The 23939-nt window shown below is 43.1% G+C and overlaps 1 protein-coding gene across 6 annotated transcripts in view; it reads left to right on the forward strand.

Moving 5' to 3' along the window:
* Nucleotides 1-23939, forward strand: part of ADAMTS12 (ADAM metallopeptidase with thrombospondin type 1 motif 12) — a 390838-nt gene that overhangs the window by 361285 nt on the left and 5614 nt on the right. For all 6 annotated transcript variants that reach the window (XM_078365627.1, XM_035291707.3, XM_078365626.1 and 3 more), the window contains 4 exons: nt 875-1027; nt 8862-9038; nt 12483-12626; nt 17413-17572. In XM_078365627.1, the coding sequence (XP_078221753.1) occupies nt 875-1027; nt 8862-9038; nt 12483-12626; nt 17413-17572 (634 nt within the window). The remainder of the gene's footprint in view (nt 1-874; nt 1028-8861; nt 9039-12482; nt 12627-17412; nt 17573-23939) is intronic.

The raw sequence follows: 23939 nt of genomic DNA on the forward strand, positions 1-23939 counted from the left end.
ATTGTCCTGGGTTCTAGAGACAGAAAACTCCTTGGCCAAGTCATCTCTCAAAGCCTGTTTCTTTATCTACACTGTAATGATCCCAGTCTACATCACGGTTTTGTCATGGAGAGAAATAGATGAGGTAGTGTCATTCAGTGTTAGAGAGGTGAGGCAAGGGGCAGACACCAGTCCCTGGCATCCACTCTAAACAGCATTGGTAAGAAATATGACAGCCTGCCTGCAGCCCCCTGGGCAATTATGCCAGGATAATTTTTTTGTTGTTGAGACAGGATCTCACTCTGGCACCCAGGCTGGAACATGGTGGTGCAATCATAGCTCACTGCTGCCTCAAATTCCTAGGTTCAAGAAGTCCTTCCAACCCAGCCTCCTAAGTAGCTGGGAGTGCAGGCACATACCACCACACCTGGCTAATATTCAAATTTTTTTAGAAATGGGTTCTTCCTATGTTGCCCAGACTGATCTCAAACTCCTGGGCTCAAAGGATCCTTCTGCCTCAGCCTCCCAAAGTGTTAGGATTACAGGCATGAGCCACTGCACCTGGCCTGCCAGGGTAAGTTTTAAAGGGAAGCAAATGTCCATTTGCATTGAATTTTCCTTCCATATACAAATCAGAGTTTCTCAACTGTGACTGTTTGTTAAAATCAGCTGGGGAATTATTTTTAATACTGATCATCCCTGGGTCCTACCCCAAGAGATTCAGATTGATTTCTACAGTTGGGTGACCCAAGTGTTGGTAAGTTTTTAAAAGCTCTATGGGCAATTTTAGTGAGCAGCTGGGACTGAGGACTGTCTCCAGGATCCCAGTGATGGGGCATGTGTGAGAAGGTGGCCCTCAGCCTCTGTCATCTCTCTCTGTCCTTCCCTGCCACAGTGCTCCACCACGTGTGGTCTGGGGGCCTACTGGAGAAGGGTGGAGTGCAGCACCCAGATGGATTCCGACTGCGCAGCCGTCCAGAGACCTGACCCCGCAAAGAGATGCCACCTCCGTCCCTGTGCTGGCTGGAAAGTGGGAAACTGGAGCAAGGTAACTTGTCAGGCTTGGCAGTGTCTTGGAGGTGGAGGGTGGGCAGTGGTTTGGGGAGGGAATCTTATATAAGCACTTGCTAATGTCAGTTTTCTTCCCCTACCTTTCTGCTTCCCTCTGCCTCTTATAAAATCAGGGATGAATAAACCACGGGCATTCCCACAGGCCTAATTCAAGTTACACAAACGTCTTAGATGTACAGTTTGTACTAACCCACATGTGTTAACCCCGCCTGTGGATAAACCCGAAAAGTTAAATTTGTGTAATTAATTCCTTCTCCAGCGTGCAATACTATTTTTATATTACTTAAATTTAGCATTTTAATAAATAATCCTATATTATCACATGTATAATTAAATCATGAGTCACCTGTGCTTCACAAAGCAAATATACAGATTAATCTGCCAGACCCTAAATGAAAAGAAAGCTGAGATATAAAGAATAATTTTGTCTTTAAAAGTATATTCCCCATACTGATCTTTTTAATTTTAATTTTAATTTTTTTGAGATAGCGTCTCACTCTGTCACCCAGGCTGGAATGCAGTGGTGTGATCTTTGACTCACCGCAACCTCCACTTCCTGGGTTCAAGCGATTCTCATGCCTAAGCCTCCCAAGTTACTAGGATTACAGGCACCCACCACCAAGCGTAGCTGATTTTTGTATTTTTAATAGAGATGGGCTTCACCATGTTGGCCAGGTTGGTCTCAAACACCTGAACTCAAGTCATCCACCCACCTTGGCTTCCCAAAGTGTTGAGATTACAGGCATGAGCCACTGCACCCAGCCATAATGATCTTTTCAAAGCACGATTTTACCATCTTTGCTGATCTTACTGTGACTACTCATTCTGTTGTGCTGTCTGCACAGTTATTGGTGGAAAAATAATGTATCAGGTTTTCAGATTAGTTAGCCTTGGTGCTTTGGGACACTAACTAGGCCTGATCTGCTTGTCATTCTGGACTAGGGCTTAGCCAGCCCTTGGGGGATATTTCAAGGCTATAAGACATTGGTCCACAGTGAGATTGAGGGTCAGTTGGCAGGTAGGAAGTACAGAGGTGTGAGCTGTGCATGTACTTGTTTACCATACATGCTAAACCCTAGGAAGCCTGTTGGGTTCCTGTCTTCTCTCCAGGGAGCTGGTTCCTCTTGATAGCTGAGACACAGGAGAAAGGAAAAGAGCTTCCCAAGAGGTTTAGCTCAGAAGGCTGGTGTCACCTCTGGACATTAGTTTCTTCATCTAGTGAAGAGCTCATGTCCCCAGACAAACAGGACCAAGAGGTGTTGCACTGGGCATTTCCGTCTCTGGTTCTCTTGGAAGACTGACCATCAGACAGGAACATGGGATGCTCCTGTCTGATGGTCAGTCTTTAGGACACTTTCCCAAAGCAAGGCTGTCATCTTTGGAAAGAAAGGGGTTGTGATGAGAAAATTGCCATCTTCTTTCTGTTTCTACAACATTTTTCTTTCTAGAATCAATATTGGTTTTTTTTATTTCTCTTCCAACTCATAACAAACTTGGGATCCAATAAGGACTGAAAGCTTGGCTACAAATTCTCTTCCATATACAGAGAAATCTCAAGAAATATGTCCTATTCCTGAGCTTGCCAACTGTGGACCAAGTCCTAAAGTTCCACTTTGCTCTCACTGGGAATAATCATTTCGCTGGAAATTACATGGCTCATGAAAATGACAGATGTGTGAAACAGCTTGCATTTTGAAAAGCTCAGCTCCAGCCTAAGGGACTCTAGCCAGGGCAAACCCTGGATGAGAGATCAGCAAGCTCATTTCTGAGGTCTGGCCTCCTAAGGAAAGTCTGGCTTCACTCCTTGCCTGGCCTATAGAGTCTCTCTCATGGCCTATAGGGTTGCAGATATATTGATTAATCTCTATGGATTAATCTCTCCTGACATCTCTGAGCATTTCAGATTAAGAGATTCTCAAGAAGAAATGGTTAGAGGAGTGGCAATTAAGTGGAAGCCTTTAGGACCATATAAGAAATGACTCCAAGACCACCAATGTCCAGGCCATAAGACTCTCCATGGTGGCCTCTGCCCATCTTTCTCTGTCTACCCCATCCCCTATTCTAGCACTCTGACCAACTTACTATTCCCAGACAAGCCGTGTGGGTTCACAGCCTCTGTTCATGCCAGTGCCTCTACTTCAAATGTCCCCCACGCTATTTTGCCAGCCAAGTGAGCATTTGCTCATAATCACTAATCAGCATGTGACACTGGCCATTCATCTAACTACCGAGGAGCTTTAGTTTTCTCACCCGTGAAGTGAAGTGGATGATATTGCCTGTACTTACCTTGTAGAGTTGTTGTAAGAATCAGAAGAGAAAATGTGTGTAATAAACTCTGTACATGATAAAAGACCATTCAAACAAAGCCCTGGAAAATTGTTGAGCTCTAGGTAAAAGTTATGGCTGGCTATTGGACATTTACTAATGTCTTGCTTTCTGGACTTGGGAAGTGTGCACAGGATAGTGAAGTAAGCCCTGCCACTGGAGAAATTGGTCTGAGAAGGTGTTCACTCCCCAGTACTATGCAGTCAGGGTGCTCAATGTGTTCATGAACTCTGGAGGACTTGACCTGGCATGGATGCTAGTACTGCCACGTGCCTGAAATTGCACAGAAGCTTTGGAGAAACGATTTTATTTTTACCATAATACAGGACTTTATCATTCCCACTAAGGAAACTAGGGCTTAGAGTATAAATAGGACTTATGCTTAAATAGGGCTTTAGTATAAACTAGTACAAATTAGTATAGGCCTAGTATAAATCAGGGCTTTAAAGTAAAATCACCGATATATACTTGATTACAAAACTAGCATTGAATAGTCTCATTTCTAAGAAACTATCACCTGGGGATTATGTCATTTTAATTATAGCTTTTCATAAAGAAAAAAATACTGTACAATTAATATGTCCATCAGTTATAGGACACATGCCAGTTTCAGAATGTTAAAATGTATATGAGGGAGCCCGGGCACAGTGGCTCATGCCTCTAATCCCAGCAATTTGGGAGGTCAAGGCAGACCGATCACTTGACCTCAGCAGTTTAAGACCAGCCTGGGCAATATGGCACAACCTCATCTCTACTGAAAATACAAAAAATTACCCAAGCTTGGTGGTGCACACCTATAGTCCCAGCTACACCGGAGGCTGAGGTGGGAAGATCACTTGAGCCCAAGAGGCAAAGGTTACAGTAAATTGAGATTCTGCCACTGCACTCCAGGCTGGGAAACAGAGTAAGACACCATCTTAAAAAAATTCATATGGGAGAAAAAGTGATTCTTGTGATGGAAAAAGTAGTAAGAAAAATGAGCTTGAAAAATCGTCAGCTGAGTTTGACACCAAAGCCGTGCATCATCTGCAGCTCTGCACACTTTGTTTCTTCTGAAGTTTTGGGAACTGCTCACTGAACATTTTGTCTGTTTCTTCTGACGTTTTGGGAACTGCTGATTTGACAGCCCTTTTATTACTTCTGTTAGAATGAACATTGCCCTTTTCATAGTTAAGTCTAGCAGATCTTCATTATTTCTGAAGAGAATCAGAAAGATTTTTACTTTTTATTTGTAATAATCTTTCTTCCCACATAGGCAACATTGACATTTTATTTTAACAGTAGTTAACTTTATTATCTAAGTCATTTGCTGGAAAATAACAGGACGTGACAGGCTTTCCTTATGGCCTTGGTCTCATGTATTTGCTAGCTAATCCTTCTCTCTTATTCTAGTTCTTGTCTCCATGTTTATTGAATTTTACAGATTGTCTGTGACAATGCTGCATTTTCTGGATTTGAATTTTTACAAATGAGTAAAATGGGAGAATAGCCTTTGTTTTCCTAAATATATACAAACCATACTTTTATACACAGCATATTCCCAGAAACATTTACTAAAGTCCAGTGTGCAAAAGTTAAAACCTAGAAGTGTATGTTATGGAACAGTTTCATCATTGGAAGGCAAAAATTGAGTAGCAGAAAGGTGGACCATACACTGAATATCCCTGCATTTATTTTACTCTTGGTATAATTTCTTTCTATGTCTAAACTATCACCCTCTTTTGATACCCCTGAACATTTCAGATTAAGAGATTCTCAAGAAGAAATGGTTAGAGGAGTGGCAATTAAATGGAAGCCTTTAGGACCATATAAAAAATGACCCCAAGACCACCAATGTCCAGACCACGAGACTGTCCATGGTGGCCTCTGCCCATCTTTCTCTGTCTTTTTTTCATATGATTGATGACCACATGTATGTCTTTTTTTGAAAAATGTCTGTTCATATCTTTTGCCCACTTTTTTATGTGGTTGTTTGTAATTTTTTGTATAAATTTAAGTTCCTTAGAAATGCTGGCTATTAGAGCTTTGTGAGGTGCATAGTTTGCCAAAGTTTTCTCCCATTCTGTAGGTTGTCTGTTTACTATGTTGATAGTTTGTTTTGCTGTACAGAAGCTCTTTAGTTTAATTAGATCCCATTTGTCAATTTTTGCTTTTGTTGTAATTGCTTAAGAACAAAGCTGGAGGCAACAGGCTAAGAGACTTCAGAGTATACTACAGGGCTATAGTAACCAAAACAGCATGGTGCTGGTACAAAAATAGACACATAGACCAATGGATCAGAATAGAGAACCCAGAAATAAGACCAGACAACTACAACTATCTGATCTTTGCATTATTTTATGGGTCTTATGAATGTGTTTAGCATAAGAAAAAGGCCAGAAAGAAAACTTTTTGTATCCTGATTTAGTATTTGATGTATAACTTTCAGAGGAAAAAAGGACTCTAAAATCAAAACAGAGCACAAACTCAGTGATCTCTTGTATTTATGACACTCTAGAATGCTGGCATAGTTTTATCCTCTTTTGAATACCAATGGAGAAATGGAGGCTTAGAGAAGTGCAGTGATTAATCCACAGTCACAGAGCCACTTGATGCCAGGGCTATACATGAATTTGGTCTGTTGGTCCCCAGATCCTATGTGTGTTCATTGTGCTATACTTCTCTGAATACTCCATAGGAGTCCAGCCTGGGAAATGTATTAGGATGATTTCATATATCAAAAATAGCACAAGAAAGAAAAGATTATGATTTCATTTTATCTCTGCCAGTGGCCCCAGTATGCTAAGGCTAGTTTTCATTCTAACTCAATTTGGTTTGCAAATCACAGGAGTTAAACAAACTGATGTAGTGATGAGGTAACTGGATACTATCAGGTCTGTTTGGTTTCAACAGGGCATTAATCAGTCTTTCTGTTCTCATCGACCAGCCTCTTGTCCTCAGTCTGGTTTGCAGGCTTTAGGTTAGAAAAACAGGAGTACAAATGGCCGTCCTCTTAGGCAATGAGAAAATAAATATACACAAAAGCAAAAGAGCATTAGGACTGGAGAGACTTACTATGTTGTCACTTCCCTTCCCTCTTGCCAACAGAATCAGAGGCTTTTGAAATTGGAATAGAAAAATCATAGATTTAATGAGTGTCTTCCTTTATTACTTACTTCAGCATATTAGTAAATTTTATTTCCCACTGAATGTGGACACGCTCTTGACAAAAGAGTAATGCTAATTTGAAAAATAAATTTAGGAATAACAGATTAGACAAACAAATGGAAAATTAAAAAGTAAAGTCTCATCTTATGCTTATGTCTTTTAAATCCCTGTTTCCTAATAAAAAAGTACTCTTGTTTTAACTATGTGCTATTCCCTGGTAATTTATTTTGTCAGACAAATAGTTGTTTTTAGTGGAAGCTATTAGCATGCTTTCGTGAATTTTAAGTTTGTTGTTACTGGTTTTCTTTATGTGTTTAAGATGTGGCAGGAAAATAATGTTTTTAATTTGTACTTTTAGGAAGCTGTTGGCAAATGTTGCTTATTCCTGATAACCTAAACACACTTGATTTGTGGAAGTATCAGAGCATCAATCTTCCCCTTTCCACATTGGCCCAAGTGTTTCCAAGTTACAGACCAATGTTTGAAGTCAGGTGACTTGGTGAAATCTGCTAATCAGAGGAAGAAGGGGGAGCTGCATTTTGGAGTCTGTTTCTTCCGAAATGTCTTGAGGAATTTTCTCTCCTCAACCACAGCCCTACAATCATGGCTATTCCACCATAGGCAGAAAGACAGCGTGGTCTTTTATCCTGCAGAGAGAAGAGCCAGATGAAAATATACCTTAGAGCAAGGGACACTTTCTTGGTGACTTGTTTCCTTGGCCAAGACTGCCAATGGGATCATTGATGGAAGGATTCAGAGGGTAAAGAAAGAAATTCTTTATCCTGTGATTACCAGAGATCTTTTTAATCCATTGGGAGCCCTCCCCGCTGGCATTTTCTCAGAATTCAATGTTTATGCAACAGCTGCATGATGGCCATCTATGCCATGCCTGTCCCTGTGCTAGGGACTCATGGTGCAATGCAGGACAGGGCGGGACAGGCTCTGCTTTCACGGCAGTGATAGATAATCAAAAGATGGACAAAATCAATAAAAGATGGTTTGCAGTTTAGCTTTCTGGGATGAACACAGAAGAGGAACTGAGACAGTTTACAAGAGGAATTGCCTCCTTTAGATCAGGTATTCCAGGAGGACCCCTCTGAGGAGGTGCCATTGAAGCTGAGGCATTCATAAAAAGAGCAGTAGTGGATAATGCAGAGACCAGAGGAAGGAACATTCAGAACACGGGAACCCCAAGAACATTGTACTAACCTGAGGAGAAGCTGGGCTGACGAGCACAGATGTTAGCCTCCATCCCACCTACTTCAGGTCCCACCTCAGTGTGAGCAGTGACTAGACCAGTCAGGCCACATCTGACCATAAGACACCACTCTGCAGAGGGAAGACAAGCAGAAGGAGCATGGCAAGCACTGGGGTTCTAAACAGACTAGAAAGCCAGTTCTAGAAGCCCAAGTTATGATCAGATAAAATCTTTGTAGGTGGTGGAGGGGGTAACTGCCAAAATCCAAGAGGTCAGAGTCAACACAAGCAGCACTCCAGAACAGGCCACATAAACTCTGGCTGTAGGTGACCCAGGCCCCTCAGTGTTTATCACAGTCCTAGGGAAGTCAGCAGCCTTCTGGCAAACCTGGGCTTCTGCACAAGGGGTGGGGTCAGAGAGGAGGGGAGTGAGTAGGGCCTGTTTAATGGCTATCAGGGGCACATGCTGAGAAGATGCTCAGTGATGGCTGCAGGAGGAATGCTGAGGTTGGGGGGAAGGACAGGGTTTGCTCACACCCATGAGTCAAACCACTGAGCAGTTATTCAGTTTATTTCCCTACTCAAGGCCCTTGATGAGAGAGACACAGTAACCTATTCTGCATTCAGCATCATAGAGAAAACCAGGATTCTGAAGGAAAGGCGGAGAAAGCTTAGCAGCAACGCGCCTTCCTGGGAAGCAGTAGGCAGGCCACTCTGCCTCCAGTGAATACTGACTTCTAAAGGGAATGCCCACTCACCAGCAGGCACTCCAGCCCCAGGGTCTATAATCTCCCCACAGCTATGAGGTAGCAGTTATGATCCCAGTTTACAGATGGGACACCAGAGACTCAGCGTACTTTGGTGACTGGCTCAAGGGCTCATGACTAGTGGGTGCAGAACTGGAATTCTCACCCAGCTCTGTCAGCCCTCAAAACCCTCACACTTCTATGCATGTGTTTCCCAACATGGGGAGCTGCTGGGGTGCCTCCTGCTCTGCAGTGTGGAGGGAAAGCAGGGTCCACTGGAACTAGACCTAACCCCTCTTTATGACTGGATGCCTGGTACCTCTACGGCCGAGGGGAAGTAAGGGAGGCCTGATGCCAATGACTCAGAGATTGCTTTTGCTTTTGCTCTCCATACAGTGCTCCAGAAACTGCAGTGGGGGCTTCAAGATACGTGAGATTCAGTGCGTGGACAGCCGGGACCACCGGAACCTGAGGCCATTTCACTGCCAGTTCCTGGCTGGCATTCCTCCCCCACTGAGCATGAGCTGTAACCCCGAGCCCTGTGAGGAGTGGCAGGTGGAGCCTTGGAGCCAGGTATGGTCCCCAGAAAGGGAAACATGTCTTCACACAACCTGGCAAGCCATGAATCTCTGTGTTACTGCATGAGCATAGAAATCAGGGAGGATCACACTGTGTCCTGCCAATGACTGGCCTCTGTTTTGTGACCTCACCCTGTACGTGGGAAGCCAGATGGGTCCAAGACTTTTAGGAGGTGAAAAGATTCTACAGAGAAGACTATATCTTATGGTTTTAATCACAACAGTTCCATGTTGTGTTGTAACCTGGTCTCCCAATGAATATACTAGGGAGTTGGTATCCCTGCTGGAGAAACGAATACAATGGGATGATTTGAACAAGGGTGACTCTGATGAGAGCCATTTACAGACAGAGCCTAACATGACTCTCTGAGGCTTCTGTAGTCAGGCTGAGAGAAACAGCCCTATCTTTTCCGCAGTATGTGTAGTAATATTAGTATTTCATCTCTTCCATCTCTCTGATCATTGTAAAATTGTGAGTGCATGTGTGTGTGTGTGTGTGTCCTCTCTTTTGTGAGGGCCCTGGCTCTGCTGGGTCTTGGTTTTACTTTTGCACATGAGAACAAGGTTACTTTGCTGAAGTTCTTTGAAGTATGATGATCTTATGTTTCAACAGGCAAATGTTTCAATGTCTCAGCAGCTAAAACATATTCCCAACTACATCCATGAATGATAGAAAGAAGACCAAAAAGTAAGAAAAGCAACCGCACATATTTGAGTGTGTCCAGGAGCTAGACACTTTGCCTAGTAAAATTAATGGATACAATTAAACCAAGTAAATGATACTCGGATGACCTGGATAGTAGGCTTTTTTTTTTTTTTTTTTTTTTTTTTGAGACGGAGTTTCACTCTTGTTATCCAGGCTAGAGTGCAATGGCGCGATCTCGGCTCACCGCAACCTCCGCCTCCTGGGTTCAGGCAATTCTCCTGCCTCAGCCTCCTGAACATCTGGGACTACAGGCCCGTGCCACCATGACCAGCTAATTTTTTGTATTTTTAGTAGAGACGGGGTTTCACCATGTTGACCAGGATGGTCTCAATCTCTTGACCTCGTGATCCACCCGCCTCAGCCTCCCAAAGTGCTGAGATTACAGGCGTGAGCCACCACACCTGGCCCGGTAGGCCTTTTTAATCCTATTTTATAGGAGAAGAAATTGAGACTCAGGTTGAGAAACTTAGAGACACACGATGAGAAAATAAATGAAGTTTTAATTCAAACATAAGGCATTCACAACCAGAAAGATTTGATTGCCTATCTTTGATCCTGCTATGCTATGAAAATCAGCCCAATGGGCATTGAGCAAAAAGTGAACTAAGGAGAAAGAATGAATCAATAACTACTTTGAGGGGAACCTACCATTTGCCAGTGAAGGGAAGGCAGAGAATCCCAACCTGAGGCTACAGAATTAGTGTCAAAGCCTCTGGAGGATTGAGCCCCCAGTTACTTACCATCCATTGGCCAAGCATCCACACCGATTCCTAAGTCTCTGGGCCACTACCTAGAGCCTTCTGGGGCAGCAGCCACCACTGTCCCCTCTTCATCTTCCTTCCCCTGCCAGTTCTGAAGTACATGAGCGCCTGCTACTCCCAGGCTCTGAACCCAGATCTCCAAACTCTCCATATGTGCTGAGTCTGGCCTGGACCTGTTCAGGCAGCAGCTTCCAGAATCCAGGAATTCACAGAGAAGCTTAGATTGCCCTGTCAGAGAAGTGGCATTTGCAAGTGATCAAAGATGAGCAATCAAATCTTTCTGGTTGTGAAAAAGATCTTTTCTTTATGTTTCCTCAATAGCTTCTAGGATCCCCACCAGAAGCCTGTTCCCTGAAGCCCTTCTGCCACCCTTCTTTCTAAATTGCCCTGTTCTGAGCAAACAACAAAGTTGGTAGAGTTCCCTCTTAAGCAGCAGTAGAGATAGAAAATATAAAAGTCAGTTGAGTACCTGGAGCTGCTGTTAAGGGGTTGGGCATCTTTAGGTACTTTCCCTGCTCATGGTGCTGACTGTCATCCTGGGAATGTTCTAAATCCATTTGACAAGCATCAGTCCATCCTGACTACCCTCCATGGCATGTGTATTTTAGCTGTGGGACCATCTCTACACCAGTGGTAGTCAAGCTTTAACATGCTGCAGGACAACCTAGAGGGCTTGTCAACACACAGATGGATGGCTCCCATCCCCAGAGGGGCCAATTTGGGGATCTGAGGGGTGGCCTGAAATTTTGCATTTCTAACAAACACTCAGAAGATGCTGAAGTTGCTGGTCTGAGGAGCATTTGGGAACCACTTTTTTACCCCCTTTTCCTGGAAATTACTTGGCCAGGTGGGGCTGAATCTATGCACACATAGGTAGGTATGCACAAGAATCCCAGAGACAGAATTTCTCTCCCTCTCACCTCAGATGGGGTTAAAAACAGATTGAATAAGTAGGGAAAAGTTCATGTTGATTTTCAAAACTGGAATATTGTGAGGGCACTACATTAGTTCATTATTTCCTTTACTGAGCAGAAAAGGTTAATCGCATATAATTCCCGTTTCCTCTGGTACTACCACACGCACACTGGCTGATGTGATGGACATGATGTTTGCAAGGCAACCATAATTATCTTGTTGTTGTTATTGCTGTAACCACACTAAAAACTAAGATTTTTCAAAGTGCTTTTCAAAATACTCAAAGAAATTTTTAAATATTCTTGGTGAATTATTTTATTTCCTCCTAAAAACCTCATGAAAATGAGATAATGCATCTTATAGAATTATTCTAGTGAGCCAAAAACTTGACATGGTTCAGAATTGTACCCTTTTAGAAATCTGACTTGTCATCTTGAATTTATTTTGCGAGTATTACAGCCAATACCCTTGAGTCCTGAGCAAATCTAGCCATTTTATTACTCCTACTATGGACAAATTTAATCCTAAAACGTATGCAGTAGAAAAGGAAGAGTGAATCTCATTTTAATAGGAGGCAAACCAAATGGTATTGCCAACATGTCCTCCTTTTTGGGTTGTCAGGGATAATCATTACACAAAATCCAAATTTTACATTTTTGTTTCTAAAAACTTGCCCCAGAAGACAAGATGCAGATAACATAATGTCCATTCTGGAATCATCATTCATTTAGGTTTTTAAACAAAATTCCTTCCTTTTGACCTATTATTTAACCTCAGACTATTTGGCATCTTCTGACTTTTTGTCTCCTCGTATCTTCAAGATTTGCTTTCTCAGTGCTCCTGCCTCTCCTTGACTCTCGTTTCCCCATTGTGTCTCTAAATAGCGAGAGGTCATTGTAAGGAACCTGCAGGAATGCTATAAATTCCAGCGCAGATACCAATATTAATAACACCGTACACAACAAAAATGACAGTACAAAGTTCTTCCCTTATCGTTGAACATTGTAAGGGAAGAACTTCCTGACTTTTACCTAATCTTGTCACTGCTGTGTATCAGTGCTCCAGGTCCTGTGGGGGCGGAGTTCAGGAGAGAGGAGTGTTCTGCCCAGGAGGCCTCTGTGACTGGACAAAAAGGCCCACATCCACCATGTCCTGCAATGAGCACCTCTGCTGTCACTGGGCCACTGGGAACTGGGACCTGGTAAGACTCCGTTATAGATGCCTGTTTTTACTTTAGCTTTTTAAAAAAATAGTTTCCTACCACTTAGCTTAAGCAAAAAATAAAATAAAATAGTGTGCATTTTCTTTTGATTACAAAAATAATCTATATTCACTGTAAATATTTAATGCATTCACTGATTTACAGCGTGTTTCTATATACTTTGTTTTTAGTATTCTTCTGCCATTGAATACCTCTAAGTCTGCTAAAAGGTGACCCATGGCTGATATGCGTCTTGAGTTCAGAGGGAAAAGATCAAATACTTTCAAAAGGGACCAGATTAAATATCAAAGTTATTCCCGAGGCACACAGCCTAAGAAACAGCTATTTTACACCCAGCACCTAGGATGCTCTGGCTTTTCCTAGAGCAAAGAAGAACTGCATTTGTCCTAAAGCTTTAGGCATAGTCGGACTTAGTGAGTTTCAGGCCTCTTGTCAGCCCACAGATCAGTTTGCCAGATGAGTGGCCTGTTTGATGGAACAAAATAATTAAACTGTAAATGAAGGAAATGGGTATTGTTCTTCGTAAGTTTGTTTATTGCATAAATAACACTCTATCAGTGATATTGAAAATAAAGAAAATTCTGGCCAGGTGTGGTGACTCACACCTGTAATCCTAGCACTTTGGGAGGCCAAGGCAGGTGAATCACCTGAGGTCAGGAGTTAAAGACCAGCCTGGCCAACATGGCAAAATCTTGTCTCTACTAAAAATACAAAAATTAGCCAGGCATGGTGGCACATGCCTGTAGCCCCAGATACTTGGGAGGCTGAGGCAAGAGAATCACTTGAACCCAAGAGGAGGAGGTTACAGTGAGCCAAGATTGTGTGACTGCACTCCAACCTGGGTGACAGCATGAGACTCCATCTCAGAAAAAGGAAATAAAGAAAATTCTCCCATGGACAGATTCTTCCATCATTCTGACTTGTCTTATCATGGGTTCCCTATAAAATAGAGCCTCGAGAAAAAAAATCTAACACTTTATTAGGAGATACAATGCCAGGGAAGCAAGGGTGATAGGAATGAGAAAGGAGGCATAGAAGAAGGAGAATCAAAAATGAAGTAGTGTTACTAGACTGATTATCTTACCTAACTGACTATCACTTAATGTCAGGAGCAACTGATTGCTGGCTCTCACAGGAAGACTTCTAGAAACTGTGTGAACTACGGCATGTTATGGCAATTTATCCAGGAAAGGAGGGAAGAGTAAGAAGGGATATGAGTTATCCACTGGCTCCTGTCTCCCATTGATGGAGTCTCCCTTTAGAGGGCTAATATCTCCATACTTCTGGGCTGTCCAGATACGGGCACTGAGCCAGTCCCATTGTGTCTCATGTCTCACTGGCAACAAGAAAGCCCAGTCAGAAGCAGGGAGGCATGAGACATGGTGGTATGGTTTAGCTCTGTGTCCCCACCCAAATCTCGTCTCAAATTATAGTTATCACATGCCAAGGGAGAGAGCCAGTGGGAGGTGAATGGGTCACCAGGCAGTTCCCCTATGCTCTTCTTGTGATAGTAAGTTCTCACAAGTGCTGATGGTTTTATAAGGGGCTCTTCCCACTTCACTCACCACTGTTTCTTACCTGCTGCCATGTAAGACATGCCTCTTCCCTTCCACCACAATTATGAGTTTCCTGAGGCCTCCCCAGCCCTGTGAAACTGTGAGTCAAATAAACCTCTTTCATTATAAATCACCCAGTCTCAGGTATGTCTTTATAGCAGTGTGAAACCAGACTAATACACATAGCATGAGGTGACGGCCACTGGGTTGCACTTTCAGAAAGTTGGTTGCCATCTCAGCTGGGGCAGATCCTAGGGCCAGAAGCTGGGAGACAGGGGACCCAAGATGGTCTGATACACTAACACCACAACTACTAACACTTTTATAAAGTAACTTATTCCTGTGCTTGTAAGTTTTGATGGTTGTAATAACAACACACACGGGAACGCAGTATTTTGCCCAACATAATGCCCCCAGGTATTTGTAGGCTGCTCTACTGTTTGTAATTCTCATTCTTAATAGCTGCATAGTTGTACCAGCTCAGCCGTGATTCACTCAAATGCTGTGTCAAATTGGCGATCTACTGGGAGTCAGACATGTGAGGCATGATAGGCTTGTCTCTAACACTGAATTCACTTAGCTGTATAGAAGGATACAGGCAGAAATTATATTAGGCACAACAGCCTCACCTGTGCAGAGGGTTGCTTCCCAATGATACAATTTCAGTAACTATCCTAGAATACAACTTCATTTGCTTCCTTGTCTGTCAAGCGTGGTACATATGGGTAGCAAGAAATGAGAGCCAAGGTGCACACAGGTCACCTTGACACAAGCCTCAGCCTCAGTTTCTTGACAATATTTTAAACTATTTTGGTCATACATGCCCAAAGCCACATGCCAACTCACAGGCCTCCAGTAGGGAACAGTCCTACGGTCAGGAATTTCCTAGTAGACAAGACAGTCATCATCTTTTGCATTTACCTTAACTCTGCAGGTTCCAAGGAAACCGTACTTCAAGGTCATTTTCTCTCCAAGTACTCAGAGCCAGGACTAATGTTATATAATTTATAGTAATAGTCCATCAAGTTGATTGATCATATTTACTTAACAGTTGCCCCTTTGTTAGAATGTTTATCTGTTGGCACCCAATAAATAGTTACCAGACTAATATTCACTGATATGAGCAAGATTTGTGTGCCTGATATAGCCATGGGCTTCACAAAATTCATTATTAACATCAAGGCAGCAGTGGCCTTCTCCAACCACATGAGCCTGAGCAGAGGCCATGCTTACTCCTGCTAGGCCTTGCCCCAGCTGCCTGGATATATTTCAGGACTAGGCTCTTCATAAATATCTCAGAGCTCTAAGTATCTCTGATCAAAGCAAGCATGACCTCTAAAAGAGAAGACGTGATATTATGTGAAGTCATAAAAATGCTGTAAGTTTGGGCCCATTCAGGGAAACAATCTCATGGAAGATTAAATTGTGAGAGAAATGTTTTTAAGTCTCCCCTTGGAGTTCCAGGTGAGTCTATCAGGGGTGGACATGGGTTGAAGCTCCTTAGAAGAGCGTATGTCAGGAATTCACCAATTGTTCAGAGCAAAGAATGGGGGGCGGGGGTGGGAGAGTGGTTAACACCTACCAGACCAGCCTTTGGAATCAGTCATAACCTCCATGATCTATTATTAGGTGAAACTACACAAGCTATGGATTGAACATACACATTTGCCTTTGTTCTCAAAATTCCACTGAATAGACAGAAGAGATAAAACACTAACAATGGCACAAACTCACAACGACAAAGATGGGGACAGGAGACAAGAGCAGAGAGATGGGTCCATACCATTTTGGAATCTGTAAAATTACACTGATCTTTAGCTCCCCTCATACACACACACAAAAATTAGAATCTGGAAACAGCTAAACTTCCAATTGACCTAGCAAGTGTGCCAGAGGAAAAAAATAGCTGAGTGTGGTGGCACACGCCTGTAGTCCCAGCTACTTGGGAGTCTGAGGTAGGAGAATCACTTGAACCTGGGAGAGGGTGGTTGCAGCGAGCAGAGATCATGTCACTTCCTTCCAGCCTGGCTAATAGAGTCAGACCTTGTCTCAAAAGAAAAAGTTTAAATGTTATATTTTATGTTTTATATATGTTAGCTCAAAAAATAATAGTTTAAGTAAAGAGCAAATGTAGTAATTTCAGGGACATTTTCTTACATCCTGAAGAATCTTTGTAAACTGCTTTCACAGGCCAGCGAATCTCCCCCCTGCTGCCAGGTGGGCGATCATGACATTGCAGTGGAACCTTATGGTTAGAAGGGCTTGAGAGGACGGCTAGACACAGAGCCGGGTCCGCTGGTGCTCTACTCCTTCCCCAGCCTCCATGCTCAGCCCTGTCTCTCCCCCCCATTCCACATTCTCTCTATGCCACCGGGGTCTTTCCCTCTCACTTCTCTTTTTACCCAATGCTCAGCTGTCCTAGTAACTCCACCCCTTTTCCTCACATCCAATCCCCAGCCCCAAATCAAAATTAGTTCAGACTGGGACACCACAACCCAAATTTGAAATTTTATTCTGGTTTGCTGGCAATTCAATCTCCCTCCATATGTTTCACTCCATATACTCATGATGCAAAGATGAATATTTGGGTTGGGAGTTTTAGCTAGAACCAAGGGCGTGAACCCCATGAGCAGTGCCTCCCTCATTCCCATTCTTCTCTAAGCACATGCTTCATTCCAGTCACCTTTTCTGCTATCTGGTTTTCAGTTCTTCTACTTGGCAGGAAATGTGGCTGCCAACACCACCAGAGTTTTCAAATTTCAGCCTTAGATGGAATCTCTTGCTGAGTCTCAATTCACATTCCCAAGGAAGTGACCAATTGGCCCAGTTTGATGCAGGGACCTTCCCTAATCCAATCGAATGTGGCCTGATGGCTGGGTCCCATCACACTAACATTGGTTCCTGGAGCCGGGTGCTGTAGCCACATGATGAGAGGCATCCGGCCATTCTCAAATGTTTGAAAGAAGAGCACGTTCTGCAGAGAACCTAATAAATTCAGCCAAATTTAAGCCACACAACCTACAGCATAGATTCTTTCTAACGTCACATCTCCAAATTCTTAGCGCCTTTATTCTATGAATCTTTCAAAAAGGATCCTGGTTAATGAGACGTTTCCGTTTTTGACCACAGTGGGGTTGGAGGTGCTCTACTGGTGTTTCCTTGGGAGTCGTGGGGAGGACTTCTGACTCTCTGTTCACTCTCTCTTTCAGTGTTCCACTTCCTGTGGAGGTGGCTTTCAGAAGAGAACTGTCCATTGTGTGCCCTCAGAGGGCAATAAAACTGAAGACCAAGACCGATGCCTGTGTGATCATGAACCCAGACCTCCAGAATTTAAAAAATGCAACCAGCAGACCTGCAAGAAGAGTGCTGGTGGGTGAATGGGTTTGCTCAGGGAGAAAGAGATCTTTTCACAAATGTCATCCTGCATGATTCAACTTGTAGACAGTTTTACATTTCTTTTACTGAACAGACTCATAATTTAAAGAGGCAAACCAGCAACCCTGGGAATAAGCTATCTGATTTGGTGAGGTTTGAATATTAACTTCTTGAGAAAGTATCTCTTCATTTTTCTTTTATTATTATTATTACGTATTGACTATCATACAATACCGTTTTCTATCTCTAAGCATGTTTACACTGATGTCATCCAACATGGATGAGAATGACTTCCATGCTTTCAAAGATGTCCTGAGAGATATCCCAGCCTTTCTCAGGAACCCAGTCAGGTGTGAAATGGTCCTCTCTCTAAATCTAGTACCACTGTCTTAGGCCAGGTTCCCCAGAAGCAGGCTCGGGTGAAAATGTGTGTGCAAGGGATTCATTAAGTAAGTATTTCCTGGGAAGATCATTAAGGGAGTGAAGGAAGCCAAATGGAAAAGGGAGGAGACACAGCCAGGCTGCCTTCTCAGAAACCTGAGTCCTAGCTTCAGACTAGTCCTGCAGGCAGCTCCAGAGCACAAGTTAGACCCCTAAGTTGTCTGCTCCTGAGTCAGCAAGCTGGACATCCACACTCCCACACTCTCCAGCCATTGGCCAAGGGCTACCCGAGGAGAAGTGAATTTGCAGGAGGCTCTCTGTGTGAGAGACAAAGGAGCTCCTATAGGCTGAGTGGGTTCAGCCATGATCTGTAAGGTCTATTCCACTGATAGTTTGGGCTTCATTGACATGTAAACTTTCTACGTTAAATTAAAAGCAGATAGAAGAGTACATGCAGGAGCTCATTTAAAGAAAAATTTGATAGCCCTTCATGCCGGGAGAAAGGAGAGAAAGGCTAATGCCCATATTTTTGACTTGGGCAGCCGAGTAGATGAAGCTACTGTGCACTGAGAGAGGAAGCCCAACAGGGCCTTGGGAAACAGGGAAGGTAATGAGTTCTGTTTGGAACTTGTTTGTTAAGGATTCTGCAAACCATTTAGGAGGGGTGTCCTGTGATTCGTTCGCTATACAGGTGTGGAGTTCAGGAGAGAGATCTGGTCTGGAAATCTTGATCAAAATGCACTGAGCAAGGAAATGCTTTAAGAATGATGATTATCACATGTAGCTTCTTACTTACTTGCACTGAAGGGTGGCTTTCACTGGCCTTACTTGAAATTCCAGAAGAAGCTACCTAGAGCTCATTTTCAAAGGTGTTATTAATGTCTTCCAGACTCTTGCTTCTTAAAATGTGGTCTCTGGACCAGCTGAATTGGCATCTCCTGGGAGATTGAGGCTCTCAGGCCTCACTCTAGAACTACTGAATTCGAATCTTCATTTAACAAGATCCCTGGTGATTCACATGCACATCCACGTTTGAGAAGCACCTTGTTCTAGACCAAGGCACCAATTTGAGACTCTTTTCCTTTCATTTCATCACCTTCTATGGTACTATACTTGAAATTGTTGAGGCTGTAGAATCCCTTCTATGTTGTGTTATTTTTTATATAACTGAAACAGCCACTGGTTGATCATGCCTAGTGTTAGGGCTTGTTATTTTGAATTATAAGTAGGTTGTCTTTAACTGTCCTATTGCTGGACAATACAGTCTTCAATAATCGAAACAGAGTTAAACGCATAAATGGTAGTTTCCATCTTGAAATCTCACACAGAAGAGACGGTGACCTATAGTTGGCTGGCAATTGATGTGCTGGCAATTGATGTGATTAAGGCCTACAAAACCCTTTCCATGTATCTACGTGGAAAAAACAATGATTTCTGCTGACAATTATCAGGGCAACAAAAGTTAATTACGAGCTTCTTTTGAAGGCAGAGCCATGCTACTTGCATAGAAGAGAAAGGAAAGAGCAGTTGTGAGAAATTCCTTAATTTATGAAACCAGCCAACCACGCTGACCCATATAATTCTCTAAAATTCTTTGAAAATATTCATTCAATTCCCAGATTCTTGTCAGTCAGCTGTTGCAACAAATATAACATACTCCTAAGTATGTTTTGCAATATCAGGTATGAATTCACGTAAGGTTTGGTTTCCTCCATGTCATTTTACTTCTTTTAGAAACCATCTGAAGTTTTAATGACTTAAAATCTAAATTGGGGCCGGTTGCAGTGGCTCAAGCCTGTAATCCCAGCACTTTGGGAGTCCGAGGCTGGTGGATCATGAGGTCAAGAGATCGAGACCATCCTGGTCAACATGGTGAAACCCCGTCTCTACTAAAAATACAAAAAATTAGCTGGGCATGGTGGCGTGTGCCTGTAATCCCAGCTACTCAGGAGGCTGAGGCAGGAGAATTGCCTGAACCCAGGAGGCAGAGGTTGTGGTGAGCTGAGATCGCGCCATTTCACTCCAGCCTGGGTAACAATAGTGAAACTCCGTCTCAAAAAAAAAAAAAAATCTAAATTGGAACTGCTATTTCCATATTAAGGCCTACAAAACCCTTTCCACGTATCTATGTGGAAAAAAAAAATCAAGAAAATGTATTTACCAAGTATCAGCTTTATTCTCAGCATTACATTCATATTGATTAAAAAACAAAAGCAAAATCTTTAAGCCCACTATTCCTGGGGTTGTTTTGTTGCTGTTGCTGCTGCTATTGTTTTTAATTTGAGGAGGGGTAGAAAAGGCAGGAAAAAAAACCAGAAAGAGTACTTAGATCCGATGTTGATACAAATGAACATTTGAGTTGGTAAATTTTCTACTAAAGGATATTCTGCCAGATGAATAGGATCTCATTCATTCATTTATTCAACAAAATATTACTGATCACAAGCTGTCTCAGAGAAGTGCTAAGAGCTGAGGATAAAGACATAAGTAAAATAGTTCTTGGCCTCAAAGAGCCCAAAGTCATGGAAACTCTTTGTCAACATTAAAATTGTTTTTCAAGCTTCTTTGGTGAACAAAATATGATCCCCTGATAACACAGCTGACAACAAAGATACAGGCGTAATAACCATCCCTTTAAGTTTCCAAATGTGGTTTCTGTTGAACCAGCAGAGGCAAATTGGGATCTCTCTCCAAGTTGCCCATAATTATAAGCATTGCGAGTACTTTGGAAGTGGAATCCAGTTGACTGATGAACACAGCAAGCCTTCGTTGTTTCACAGCAATAGGGAGAACTGATGTCATCGAGCCCTGTCATGATGTTGGGCTCACAGTCATCGTCTAAATGATCTTCTAAACATAGTCCTGGAACACAGACTGCCACTGTAGGCCACTCTCATCCTCCACTCCTCCTTCTGGTCCCCGACTCTCAAACAGTGGGGTTCCAGAACCTAGCAGGTATCCAGACTCCAAGGACTACTGAAAAGCAAGGCTCTTGATCTCATGGTTTCCAAGAGCATGTAGGATTCCAGGCTTGGTTGAGTCTCTTTCAGTCATTTAGATGTTGACCTAACCTGACAAGTGGACCTCCTGTGTTGAGCCAAAGAAGGTGTTCTGGGCAGAGAAGACCTATTCATGTGATCTTCTCCTGCCCTCTCAACTGTCCAAGAGATTCATTCTCTCAGAGGCAAAGCTTGGGAGCTACTGAGACAACATTTCATTTCCAGCAGCACATCTATATACCGGCTGTGTGATGTTGGGTCAATTGCTAAGCTTCTCTGGAATCCTCAGTTACTAAAAGAATAAACACACCCACACTATTGATTTCTGCGACAATCAAATGGTATAGTATATATCAAACACTGCCTAGTATGTGGTAAATGCTTCATAACTTGTATCTGTGTTTTTTCTAATTTCATGGAAAAATGGGTGTATTAGCTTCCTCAACTACAAGCACACATATTCATGCTGCCATTAACAAACCTATCATAAACTAAGCGACTAAAGATAACAGAAATTTATTCCCTCACAGTTCTGGAGGCTAGAAGTCCAAAATCAAGGCATTGACAGGGCCACAGTCCTTCCCCTGTTTTCTGGAGGTTGCCAGTCATCACTGGCATTCTTTGGCTTACAGAAACTGAACTCCAGTCTCCGCTTTCATCACCACGTGGTTATCTTGCCTCTCCGTGTCTGTATCTCAGCATGATTTTTCCTCCTCTGTGTGTGTATCTGTCTCTGTGTCTCTTCTCTTTCCATAAGAACACCACTGGTGTTGGATGAAGGGCCCACCCTAATTCAGAGGGACCTCATCTTAATTGACATCGTAATTCTATCTGCCAAGATCTTATTTCCAAATCAGGTCACATTCAGAGATAAAAGGGTGAGGACTTCAACTCTGGGGTTCATATCAAAGGATACATACAGTTCAACCCACAACAGGGGCAAAGACTTTGGGGGCCTCCTAGAGGTCCCTTTTATTATGGCAGACACCTTTGAGAGCTCACACTTTAGCCCTTAGCAGAAAAGGCTCCCACTCCATTTACAGAGCAGTTCTAGAGACAGCGTGATGCTATGTCTGAGTGTGTAGTACAATAATGCCTGTTTGGAGGTGGAGACAGAGAGGACCCACGTGCTGCCCGAAGAAGCTTTGTGGAACAGTGGCTGCCAACTGAGCCTCCTGCTTCCTCTGTCTTTCTCCTCCTGGACAGCAGCCCCAGAGCACTCACAGACTCATAGCAACAAGACTGTGGGGCAAAGAGCCGCCCCACCTGTGCCCTCTCCAGCCTCCATCCACAGAGACTTCAGGAGAGGCTGGCTAAGAAACTGGGGCGGCTGTGTGATACTTGGACTACCCTACCAGGGGGCTTCCCAGAGCCTGGGAAGAAAGCCTTGCTTTGTTCTGATCAGCAGGACACACATGTACAGCCCAGGCCCCGTGAAGAACACCCACTTTTCTGCTGGGATGCGGGAGATGAAGAGCTTGAAGGGATATTCCACAAGAGGCATGCTTGGTCAAAACATGTACTCTCTGAAGTTCAATTTTGAGGAGAAAATTTAAAACAAAAAGAAAAACAAGACCGGGTGCAGTGGCTCACGCCTGTAATCCTAGCACTTTGGGAGGCCCAGGCAGGCAGATCATTTGAGGTCAGGAGTTCAAGACCAGCCTGACCAAGATGGTGAGACCCCGTCTCTACTAAAAATACAAACAATTAGCCAGGCATGGTGGCGCATGCTTGTCATCCCAGCAACTCAAGAGGCTGGGGCAGGAGAATTGCTTGAACCTGAGAGACAGAGGTTGCAGTGAGCCGACCTCGAGCGACTGCACTCCACCTGGGCAACAGAGGGAGACTCCATCTCAAAAAACAGAAACGTGTACTCTCTCTGAAACTTCCAAGGGTGTCAGACAATTTCCTGTGGGGTTTTAAGAGAGGCTGGGATTTTATAAGAGGCTTAAAAAAAAGAGGCCTGAAGGAGAAGAGATGAAGACTGAGGTTCTGGGTTCTAGGAGCATTATGTTACCAATTCCTAAACACTTATAACTTGAGCACCAAGCGGGACTCTGGAAGCTCACTGAAAACATTCATTTCTTCACAAAAATAAGACACAATTGAGAGAATACGGAGTCCTGAGGAGATAAAAAGTATTTTTTGCCTTTATGTTCTAAAAGTGAAAAAAGCATAGAGAGGCAAAGACACTGTCACAGATTTGGGATGGAGAGGATATTATTTCCATTTCTACCTTTCCTGGCTGTTACATTTACAGAGGACAGTTGCCTGTTTGTGAAAGTGCTTTTCTTCAGAACTATGAATATATTTTCTCTGTAAAAGAGAAAGAAACATGAGAGCTCCAAGAGGCATTCAAGGCAAGCATAAAACAATTTCACTTTCTAGACAAAAACATTGGATTGAACTTCTTTCAGATTCAGAACCTGTGGGCCGGTTGCCATCTGAGTAGCGCTCATACAAGTGTGTGGAGTATCGTCCAATTCCTAAGCAACCCAGTATCGTTCCCTGACTCCTGTACGAGAAAAACGAGGCCAAGAAAATTAAGGGACACACTTGCCCAGAGCTAGAGGAGAGCAAGGGTTAGAACTCAGATGACTAATTGTATGCTTACTCTGGGAATTATTTGCACATGTCATCTGCCTTCATCTACGTGGTAAAGTTCTGGAGGGCGGTGATCACAGTTTATACGTCTGTATCCCTCACTCGTTCTGGAAGCACTGGTTATTTTGCTGACTGATTGTTGGCTTGACACTCTGAATAGTATGATTGATGAGAGCCTGAGCTCTAGAGTTAAGACTGCCTGTGTTCAGATCTGGCCATGCCATTTATCAGCTGGACAACCTTGTACAAGCTCTTGACTGCTTGAAGCCTTACTTTTGTGGTTTGTGACATGGGAAAAAAAATGCTTGTTTGCTAGCAGTGCTGTAAAGATTAAATGTAGTGAAGCACAGAAAACCCTGCATTCAGCTATTGCCACA

The sequence above is a fragment of the Callithrix jacchus genome, chromosome 2 (assembly GCF_049354715.1).
Source record: "Callithrix jacchus isolate 240 chromosome 2, calJac240_pri, whole genome shotgun sequence".
NCBI lineage: Eukaryota > Metazoa > Chordata > Mammalia > Primates > Cebidae > Callithrix > Callithrix jacchus.